Raw genomic sequence first — 12,053 nt, 5'->3', positions numbered from 1 at the left:
TTGTATTTTGACTATGTTTAAAATAAAATTAAGAGAAAATTAGTCAATAAACAACATAAAGAGCTGAATCAGGGATATAACAAAGTTAACTAGGAAAAAGGGTTACAAAATTAATACCCTTCAAATATGTCTTTTCAAAAGAGGTAAATACACACAGACATAATTTCAGTAACGATGTTCTTAAACTTTTTGGAGTCAACTTATAGGACATCAATATCCATAAAAATGAATCTTTAATATATTTAATACATTTTTCCTTACCTGTTTGTGATGAGCCGGGAATTAACGTATCTATACTCCCCTTCATACTTTTGCTCAGTTATTGTCATCTTACCAATAGGTCTTCTAAGTCGAGTTAGGAATAGTCCAGAAACCAGCAGGTAGGCCATCATGCTTGCTGGACCCTATTATTATTGTGAGAGAAAGACACAAAGTTCAAGGATATCTAATAAATTTACTGGATGCGATGTGCACAATTTCTAAAATTAACTCAGTGACTTAGAAAGAAATTGATCTTTTGACTTATCTTTTCCTCTTAATTGTGTCTTTTCTGGGAAAATAAGTACACACTGGGGCTTTACGATTTTGCTACTCATCTACTCCTCCCACCACTGCAGTTCATCCCCCAGCTTTCCCAAATATGTTCACCCAAAAACTTCTAATTGCAGTCATCACTCTTCCTATGGCACTGATGGAAGTCTTTTGGATATTTTCTTAAGATTCCACAATAACTCTCAGACCTCTTTTTCACCCTCTCTTTGAATGTTAATATTCCCTGAGGTTTCTTCCTTAGCTCTCTTCTCCTCCCAATCTTTAATCTCAAGTCTGGTCACTCCTAAGAATCCAAGACATTATTTCCAAGTAAGTACTATTCATCTTCACCTCACTACTCTGTAGAACCTCAAGCTTAGTTCCCCCAAACAAGTTCCATATGCCTTTCCATTCTCATACATCTTGCTTCCAGCTCCATCCTCTCTAACTTGGTAAGTGACTTCATCACACACTGACCATCTCAAGAGTGAAGTTCTAAGCTTACCTTTCCAAGCTCATCACAGGTACTTCACTCATTCCCATATATATCCTATGTTCTGCCATACTGAAATAACTGTTTCCTTTACATGCCATTCAGTGAAGTTTTTCTTATGTTTGGCAAACCTGACATATCTAATGGATGCCTACTCGTCCTCCTCAAAACAACTCAAATATCGCCTCCAATTCTTCTGGACACTAAATATTTTAATCAAACTTCTATTATTTGGACTTATCGCTTTGCATTCTAATTACCCGAATATCTATCTCCTTCACCGGATCATAATCCTTCTCCAGCAGGAATTATATTTTATTCATCTTTTTATTCCTACTATCCAGTATAATATGTGTGGAATACAGTGTGTATTCAAAAAAATTTTAATTAAATATGACTGAGTCAATGTATTTCAACAATTACTGCAAGCATGAACAAAGAGATAACTAAAACATAGTTTCTACTTTCAAGAAATGCAGGATCAGATAACAGAACTAGAAATATACTTAAGTATTAAAAAAAGTAATAAGTACCATAAAAATATTACAACAGAGATAAAAAGAGTTAACCCTATTCACTTGCTTACAGTAAAAACATGCAATAAGAATGATTTAATCTAGATCACAAAACAGCTTTAAAAGTTAGGAAGGTAGATAATAAAATTGAAATAAAAAAATTCTATCCCCAGCATTTTGGAAAGAAACAAAAATTCCTATATAAATTATTTATTAATCAACTACAATGTATAGACATACACAAAAAGCAACCACCCTATTTACATAAAGCAACCACACTATCATGTGATTGTGTTATAAATATATAATAACATCACATATTAAATGACTAAAATTAGACTTCAATGAGATTACTCAGGAAAAATTTAAAGGTCATTCTCAGCAACGGAAATATCAGAGAGACAGGGTAATAAGGCTCATGGGCGAATTAACCATTTATATTATTATAAAATATTCTTGAGACTCATATAGCCATTCTAAAGGTATTTCTGGTATCTTAACATTCAAATTTCACATTAAAATGGCTATCTCCAAATCTCTTTTTAGACATTACTTTGTGAAAATAAGTACATGTATGTTTGATGTTAAACTGCACAAAAATTTTCCAAGTTTATGATTTAAAGAAAATTTAAAGGCTAAATTAGAATAATTTTTAAATCTCTAGTACATTATTATTTTATAACCAGACTTTATTAGGTACATCTTATAAAAATATATTCTTGAGCTATATAAAAATTCTTACAAAGTATCCAGCTATTCACAGTACAGCATTATAGCAATTTAAAATATAGAATAAAAGTAAACTCACCTGAGCTCCTATTGCACTCGTTAACTTGAAGATATACAAAACTATGTCTAAAAATGGCTGTAAAATAAATATTCGAAGACACAATATTAAAAAGAACTAGGTTACCTAGATTGAAAACTAATATGTTAAATACAAAATGCTATTCAACATTTAACACATACTTGTCAACATGTAGAGTTCCCATTATGTATAATGTACTGTAATAACATGTAGATCAATAAATGCACTAGACAGTTTTATTCTCAAGAAACTTAAAATGGACACAGCTTGACCAATGACTACTGACTATCAAGTGGGAAAAACATTTATTGCTTTCCATCAACTAAGATATAGCTCTACTGTGATAATTAATCATTAGCAACTAAGTAATTTCCCAAGTGCAAAGATAGTGAATTAAAATGACCTGAGTTGTAACCTCAAATCTGCTAACAGCTTTTCTAGCTTCTATATATCCTCATCTATAAAAATGAGAGGCTCTTCTTGCTCTTAACATTGTTTGATTCTATTATTTTATCACAACATCTATATGAATCTAATTTTCTGATGTAAAATGCAAACTTCTAGAACTAAAATAATACATTAATGCACTGCTCCTCACACAGGCTCAACTGACGTACCAAAAGTTGTACCTATTCTGAAGTGTTTTTCAAGAAACTCAAATTGTGTTCATTCACAAGTCTATAGCCACCTCTTTCTAACTAATGTCTGCATTATTACTAGGAAAGGTGACATGGTTTATTAATTGGCTTGTACTAAGATGAATCTTTTCTTTTTTGCCTTATAAGTTATCAAGAAGCTAGACATACTTGTAAAATTCAAGTACATTTAAAAATTATTGATGAAAATAATGACTCATAATTTAAGTCGGAATTCAATTAGGTAATTCAAAAAACAAATATAGTGCATAACACTACAATTGATATTTTACCCTACTGCAGATGAGATAAAACCTGAACTGCAAATTTGCTCAAGTGCCAAAATGTAAAGACTACATGTCTCCAGAATTACATGAAAAATTTTATATACACCCCCCCGTACACACACATACAGAACAAATTTTAAAATGTGGTAATGAGAGCAGAAAAGAAAGCTGAATTGCTGAACAATTTGTAGTTGTCAGAGTTCCTAGAGTCTGGAATCAGTTAGCAAAGGCTTCTGGAAAGCTGAATAAAGAATAAAGTTTGGTATGAAGTGAAAAGGCATCTTAGTAGTGGGCCTATCACAAGGGGGGAAGTTCTTGTGGATACATATACTTTTCTAAGAACTGCCCATGCCCCCTCCATCTACATGGCTGAGGCAGGAGCATTCCTATTCTTACAATGAGATCCAGTCTCTTGTATATGGGTTTTTTCTTTTTTTTGAAAGGGGGCGGGGCGTTGTTGTAGTTGTTTTTGTCTCAAGAGTGGACATGTGGATCAACTGTGGCCGGAGATAGAGATATTATAAATGGTCCCATCTAAAACAAACTCCCAACCCAGACCAAGGGCAGTCATGTGGATTAAAGTTAGAAATAGCCATCTGAGATGAAGAGGGGAAAGAATGCTAGGTAGATAATCTTATAGGTACCCACTACATGTCCTATCTAATGCAAGAGGTAATGGCAAAAAAAGATGGCTTAATGAGAAGACTAGCCAAAGGGTGGTGAGACAAGCTGAGTAAGATAAGTAAGAACTGAGGAAATCAGCAGGAAGAAAACTGGTTAAGGTCTGTCATCGGAGTCAAGAGCTTTGGCACTATTCTGGGAAGGGGGGGAAATAGTAATTAAAAAACTGAAATAAATGAATATCTTATGAAAAAATTTTCACTATTACTAAAATGATCTATTAAAATTAGAGGTGCTGAAACAGAGAAAGTGGCAGGAAGAAGTCTCAGCCTGGTGTTACAGATATGGGATTGGAAACACAAACTGACCATCAGTTGCTAACAAGGGCCAAAAGTACACAGGTCACAAGATAAAACTTTACATCTGTTGTTTTACTAAAATCCGTCTGCAAAATTCTTATGAAATCTTTATAAGACACTAAATTCTCAGTTCTTGGCCAAAGCACCTTATAAAAACAAGATAAAAATTAAATAACTATAGTTAAAACTATTATAACTCTCTTATACAAGCATTAAATATTTATATACTGCTATTATATAAATCAATTCTATGTGAATTTGCTTAGAATAGAAATTCAGCAAATTAACAAATAATAAAAAAAATAGAGAAACTTACCTTACTAAGATTTGAATACAGATCAACTACACTGTTACAAAATTTTTCTACATCTTGTGTAAGCAGCTGGTCTGGGTTAGCTATTCTGTTGTCCAGATTTCCCATTTTATAATACGTGAAAGCTCTAAAATAGCAATAAGAAAATGACTTTAAAACAAATGATTTTTTAAAAATTCACATAATACTACATAGTTCAAATGAATAGAAAAGTTTGGAGGTAGAAGAGGTCCCAAAGATTCTCCTAATTCATTTTAAAACAGAGGATGCAAGTCCAGAGAAGGATGACTTGCCAATTAATAGAAGAGCCAGGATTTGATTCCAAATATCTAAGTCTTTCCATGTATGTTTCTAACAATTTTCTTGAAAAACATAACCAGGAAAAAAGAAAAACTTCTACATCTCAATATCATAAGTTATTACTGTTCAATTTAAGTATTTTTAATATAAAAATAGGTTATCACTTACTGGAGATACTCCTCATAGAGGTATTTAGTTAGCCTTACTCGGAAGCACAGTTTGAGCTCGTTTAACCCAAACTTCAAGAAGTTATTAACCAGAGAGATCTAAAACAAACAAACATATTATTGGTTTTGTTTCATTTCTACTTACTAAATGACGATTTATTTCTCTGTCACTGGCTATGTCCTCAAATCCTATGAATTTTTAAACTGATAGTCCAAATTTATATAATTCAGTTCTGTTTTACTTAAAATTTACAAAGATACAAAGAGAATATGCTAAACCAAATGCAATTGGCTATATTATCCTGATTTGTTAAACTTTACTTGGAATTTAATTTTAGAATATGTTAATATCATTAAATATGAGAAGCATCTTGCTACCCTTTTTGGTAAACAAAAATAAAAGCCAAATCTGTCACCTTTCTATCTAACGTAAAGGACTTGCTTTTAGGAGTACTGACATTTGTGCTTATATCTTTAGTTTCCTACTACCAGTACTACAATCCTAGACAATGAATTCTAAACATACTGCATTTATTTTAAAAAGTAGTATAAGTCCTAGACCAAATAATTTTCCAGATTATTTCTACAGTTGCATTTATTACTCTTTTCCACCATTATATTAAAACTAATTCTTCTATAGGTCCGAAGTCACATTTATATAAAACTGTTCTCAAGAAAACACTGTCTTCTGCTGAATCTCAATTCTTGACTGCTATCTAAGCTACTTATCTCAATTTTGTTATGGTCTAAAATCATGCATGTCTATCTTCAAGCTTTATTAAATCTCTAACATATAATCTAATTAATTAGATTTTTATAATCAAGCTCCTCATTTTTACTCCTATATTTAAAGTACTAAAATTCTTAGAGTGCCAATAAACTAGAAGAATCGAGCTAAGAAAATTACTTATTTAAACCACTTATGTTTATTGTTAATAAATTCAGATAATAAATTCCAATTTCACTTAAGTTACATTAGTAGGTCAAGTTACTATAATATTATGGCCTAAAGTAATAAATCTCAACCAGGGTGAATTTGCTGCCATACCCCATGCCCCCAAACTCAGCCCCCATTGAACATTTGGCAATGTCTGGAGACACTTTTGGTTGTCACATTGAGGAAAGGATACTACTGCCATTTACTGGGATGCTACTAAACATTAGAGAAACCCTGGCCTAAAGGTTAAAAAAAATTCATCCACATATGTCTAATTAAACCAAGGATAATTCCTTTTAATTTTCTATTGAGTGTAAAGGTTTACATTGAAATATTCTGCTATAAGGTATAACACTAAATTCAAAATAGGAACTTAGTATCATAAATCTTTAAATAACTTAATAGAAATATCCTTAAAGATTTTAGTAAAAGACAATTTTTTCCCTGTGTAAAGATTTTTAAAGAATTCCACTTACGAGAGGCATGGCAGCAATGAAGTTGAATAAGTATCTCTTGAAATCTTTTCTGCTACGACCAATGATACAACTGCAAACCACCACATGCAATGTATTAGTTGTAAAAGAAGCAATATTTAACAGTAAGAAAATTTCTGTAAAGCTCTAAAATTACTCCTGGAAATTTTTATTGAATCAAAAAAATCAATAAGAAAAAAAGATGCTAAAAAAACATTTTCTTACAAAAACATGTTTCCAGTTTTTGAAATTTTACCATTTTAAACAGCTTGCTTGAAATCACTCTATAAATAGCAGAATTAAATTAAAATGACAACTAATTTTTTCCTTAGTAAAAACAGTAATTTTAAAAAGGCTTAAGTTGCCATAAAAGGGGTTTAGATAGCAAAACACTTAACTCTATAAACCCAGGAATGGGTTACTATGAATAAAACAAACTACGGTATTCCTTTTTTTTTTTTTTAATATTTTAACATTCTTATTCTCATTTGTTTGAACATATTTGTAGAATTAATCTCTAGAGGGAGAGACTAATGAGAGATTAGCAAACTCTTATTAAAAAAACCAAGAGCAAGTATTTTAAGCTTTGTGGGCCATACGTCTCTGTTGCAACTACTCAATTCTGCTATTGCAGAGCTAAAACAGCCAAGTATGAGGACGTGGTTCCACAGTGTAGCGGTTTGCACTTCTGCTTTACACACAGAAGGTCCTGGGTTCGCACCATGGTCCATGGTCTGCGGCCATGCCATCCTGAACAAGCCCAATGTCTGATCTCAGAAACTAAGCAGGGTCAGGCCTGGTTAGTATTTGGATAGGAGACCACCTACGGAGACCAGGTGCTGTAGGCATAAATAATAATAAAAATAAATAAATAAAAATAAAATAGCCAAGTATGAGATTGGCTGTGTCCTAATAAAACTTTACCAAAACAGATGGTATAGGGATTTGACCTGCGGGTCTCCTTTGCTGACCCTGAGACTAAATAACTCAGGGATTATGTCAGGGGGGTTCCTCAGAGCCTCAAGGCCTGTTAATGCACTTCAACTAAACCAGCTTCTCTCTTCTTAAACTGTTTTTAATCTACTTTACATATTTGTTTTGAAAATATCCATTAGGAACTTTGAAAATAAAACTTCCATTACTTTTTTCGAAAGTTTGAAAATCATTATACTATGTAAAAATTTTCAAGTACCATATGTCTATGACCTAGCAAAAAAATATAATTTACTTGATCACACACTCTTTTTCCAAATAACATTTATTAATACTCCCAAGTGTAAATAAAAGACAATTTGAAAAACACTGCACTAAATGATTTAAACCTAACTCCACACTCAACAAAAAATTGACAGGTATATGATATAGAGAAATCATTTGCTTTCCATGAAGGAGTAGAAAAATGATGCCAAGTAATGTTAGCTGGTCTTTTAAAAAAAAAAAAAAAGTTCTATGGTCATATAAATTTGGGGAAAACTAGTTTTAACAAAGCTAACAAAGACCTTCTCAAAGCTCTTCTGTATAGTATGGGCACTGTAACTCACTGAGAGGGCTCTGTAGCATATAGCATACCCTCCGTCATAACTAGGATTCCAAAGAACATATTTTGGGAAATGTAACTTTAGACTGATAGAAAAATTAATCGTCCAATTTTATATAACTGCTAAAAAGTAATCTTTAAGTTGCACTAGAAAAAAAGTTAAAATACAACATAAAATATTGTTTATAGCAGTAAGACTATTAGAGACAAAAAACAAGACAGTACAAAAAATTTAGAGGTTTAAATTGAAATCTTTTGAACCAAACTTTACATAAAACCAAAGTGCCTTAGTGCTGCCCAAGCTGATTATAAAACTCTGGTAAAACAAGATTATAAAACTCTGGTAAAACACACACCATCATTCAAGGTTTACCATTGGAATAGCAGCTATAAATTTAAAAACTGGTTTCTTAAATAAAAACTTATTTCTGCTTATTATTCCACTGCAAAAAAAAATAATAATAAAGAATTTTACAGTAGACCAGTCATTATAACTTCTAATACATATCAGAATCTTTATAAAAGACAGTTTCATAATTTTAAAATGCTGCTTGTTGCCAAATGGGTGAAAAAATATATCTTGACAATTACATACATATATCAACAGCATATAGGTAGCAGCAACAAGTTAGAAAGATTCTCCTCCATATCACAAAATTATCAATTTCCATCTTAAAGAATGGGTCTCTTATTAAAATTTGCCCATACTCCAAAGTCATTACCACTGCTAACAAATAAGCTTAAAAGATGTAAAGGATGTTAAAATGAAGTACACTAAGGACCATACAAGTCTCTTTTAGACCCTTTTTTAGCAGAAATACATGAATCTAAACCCACTTTGGAAGAAGCAAAAAAGAAATGACAGATAAATCAATGTACAATGTAGCTTTAGTAGCAAGTTAGAGAAATCTTTAAATTTTTCAAATAAAATTGCTCCATATTATGAATTCACAATATTTTAAAACTCGTAATTTGATCAAATATTAAATATTTCATATGTAGCAGCTCAAGTTAACAATTAACTTTAAAAGACCATTTCACAATTGATGAATTTGGGTTAAGAGTATAATAAGGAAGTTCCTTGTGCTATTCTTACAACTTTTTTATAACTTTAAATTGTATCAAAATAAGTTTTTAGAAACTTAAATTTTTTGTTTTTCATTTTTTCTATATCTCATAACTAAAATTTAAAACTGACTACCCAGCAAGTTGTTTACTGTAGGAGAATTATAACTTGGCTCATGCCACATAAAAACTCTCCTCTTATCCATCATCTCCAATTAAATTAATGCACCACCTACTCTTAGCAATGCATTTTCTCCAGGGCATTAAGTCTTGGAGAAAATGTTTATTAGCATCTATTCAATGAAAGTTGGAAATCCCTAGTTTAGAAAGGTAAATATATTCTTTGGTATTACAAAAACCTGAAATCAAAAAATTCAAATAAAAGGAAAAAAACTTTTAAAAATAAACTAATCTTCTATACTATACTACGATTGTGCAGTTTTTTTGTATGTAATGTGACTGATTCTATACAGATATTTAATATAGTGTTGCTCACAGTTGATATAACCTGTATAATTTTGTCACAGGTAATGAAAAATGCTATAGTTGTGAAGTCTGTATTTTTATTAACAGATATGGCATTTAAATAATAAAGTCTTCAAGGCAAAAGTATAAAACTCTATTATCATGTAAAAAAGCATAAAGGTCTTTTCTAGATTAATTATACAAAGGACTCAAATTACTTGCACACATAGCATAAAAACAACAGTAATAAAATCAATCCTCCAAAAGCTGATATGCTAGCAGCAATGTACATTTCAATTATGTTTACGCTGAACTTAGAATTTGTTAGGGGAGTCCTTAAGAGGGCACACAGACACAAAGCTGAGCAGACTTCCCTCACAAACACCCTATAAACACCTACAAACCTGGGAGACCAGACCGCCAACGAGCCCTCAAGTTGGCTTCTAACAAAATTTTTAGGCTTTCACTTTTAAATATGAATACACAGCCAAGAGTGAGAAATTGCTTGAGGAAAGCCTGTAACATGAATGACAAAGATCAGAACAATACACAAAGGACCATGAAGGAAACAATGCAAGAAGCCAAAAAAAAATTTGCAGACTTGAAAGAATCAAACATTCTTACAAAAATGATGAACCATACAAAAAAGTAACTCTTAGAAATAAAATTATAACAAAAATTCATTGGATGATAAAATTTTAAAAAGTTTCTAGAACATGGAATATCAGAAATGAAAAGAGTATAGAAACAAGATAATCAGATGATCATCCAGGGGAGTCCAACACTCAACAAATAAGGATTCCAGAAAAAATACAGGAAAAAATAGAGAATTTTTTAAAACATAAGAAAATTTCTCAAAATAATGAGTTTCTAGATTAAAAAGAGCCCACCTAGTGCCCAGCACAATGAATAAGAAAAAAAATTCACATCAATATTGAGTAAAATTCCCAAACACCAGCAATACCAAATCAATAATAAACAATCATAAAAGCTTGGGGGGAAACAGATCTGCTGCTGAGAAAGGGCAACTAGGGAGGGAATGGGCCTCAACACTCATGTGGAAGCGATAACAGCATGGAGTTTTTAAGGCTACACATTAGAATCAACTCGGATCTGTCTAAAAGTAATGATTAATTGAATCAGATTATCTAGGGGATGAGCCCAGGCATCAGTTAAAATTCCCCAGATGATTCTGATGATCCTGCAGCCCAGGCTAAAAACCAGTGAGTGCTATAGAAGACAATGGGGTGACGCTTTCCAAATTCTGGCAAAAACTGATTTTTAACTTGGAATGTATAAATGCAGCTATATTTATATCACTCAAGTAAGAGAAGACTTTATCAGATCTACGAGGTCTCAAAAACTACTTCCCTTGTACCCTTTGCTCAGAAAAAGACTGCATCTGCCTAAATGAGAAAGTAAACTGAGGAAGAAGAAAACGAAAGATCCAGAAAACAGGTTAATGCAAGAGAGAAACGAAGGAAATTCCCAAGATCATGATAAAAGTAAATTCAAACATGACTGCTATTTAGTGGACCTAAAGTGCAATCAGTTCTCATTAGAAGAAGACAGGAAACTATTAAGAGGCACAGGGTGGGGAGGTGATAGAGAAAAATCGATAGATCACGTGGTGTGTATGACCATATTACAATACAGAGATTTTACAGTGCTGTCAATAAGCTTGAGTTGAACTAGTAAGAAGTAGGCAAAACCCTGGAGCATACGAAACGTTGCAATTTATAAATGCCAGAAAAGACTAAACAACAGTCAATCAGGTAAACAAATTCTGATTTAACAAAATATTGCGATATAACAACACTAAGAGGATGAGCCTGGGCATGGGTATGAGTGTCAAAGAGCTAATTCTCATCTTCCAAAGCAGGAAATACATACTTTATAAAACTGAAAAATCTAGAAACAGTAACACAAGTATGTTACATTGAAAGGCAGAAATAAAGTAAGAGATGAAACAGTAAAAAGAACAGAAACTGACTTGCTCCAGGAATGACAGTTGTGAGAGAAATGGTGCATATGACTGATATGTTTCTGATTAAGTCCTGCAAGACTATCTAACATTAAGCTATGTTTGCATATTACTTTTAAGCTATTTATATACTTTGATTAAAATAAAAAAGCCCAGTACTGACCCAGGTTTCATAGAGACATATGTTGGATATGGGAGGCCTTCACAGTTCACACATAAGCAGAGGTGTATGGTTAGGGTTTTAATCCTATGCAGATAACCTTTATTCTCCTAGACAGATGAGTCAAAAAAACAGGTGCATAAAGTGTTCTTTCTCTTCCTACAAATTCTCTAAGAAGCAAATCAAGAATATGAGAGAAAAAAAAAAAAACCTTTATGTCAAAATAAATTTATTAATAGATACATGTTAACGTCCCAAATGTTATTTGTTTTTAAATTCCAAATTATCAATTGCAGTAATTAATAATACATAGAAAGACTATTATGAAAACATTTATAAAGCACCAGCTTCAAAAACTAAAGGAAATGTCTAAGATTTTTTTTCCTTTTAATAAACATTCTCA

At 31.9% G+C, this 12,053-nt stretch overlaps 1 protein-coding gene across 1 annotated transcript in view; it reads right to left on the bottom strand.

Moving 5' to 3' along the window:
- The window catches only part of ABCD3 (ATP binding cassette subfamily D member 3), a 64,330-nt gene that overhangs the window by 21,528 nt on the left and 30,749 nt on the right, over nucleotides 1-12,053 (bottom strand). Inside the window, exons 5-9 of the mRNA XM_039874806.1 lie at nucleotides 6,443-6,512; nucleotides 5,031-5,128; nucleotides 4,566-4,689; nucleotides 2,348-2,404; nucleotides 262-404 (exon numbers count right to left, since the gene is read on the bottom strand). Of these exons, the coding sequence (XP_039730740.1) occupies nucleotides 262-404; nucleotides 2,348-2,404; nucleotides 4,566-4,689; nucleotides 5,031-5,128; nucleotides 6,443-6,512 (492 nt within the window). The remainder of the gene's footprint in view (nucleotides 1-261; nucleotides 405-2,347; nucleotides 2,405-4,565; nucleotides 4,690-5,030; nucleotides 5,129-6,442; nucleotides 6,513-12,053) is intronic.

The sequence above is a fragment of the Pteropus medius genome, unplaced genomic scaffold, assembly GCF_902729225.1.
Source record: "Pteropus medius unplaced genomic scaffold, Ma_sr-lr_union100, whole genome shotgun sequence".
NCBI lineage: Eukaryota > Metazoa > Chordata > Mammalia > Chiroptera > Pteropodidae > Pteropus > Pteropus medius.
The sequence above is the reverse complement of the archived record's forward strand: the minus strand, read 5'-3'. Positions and strand labels throughout refer to the sequence as shown.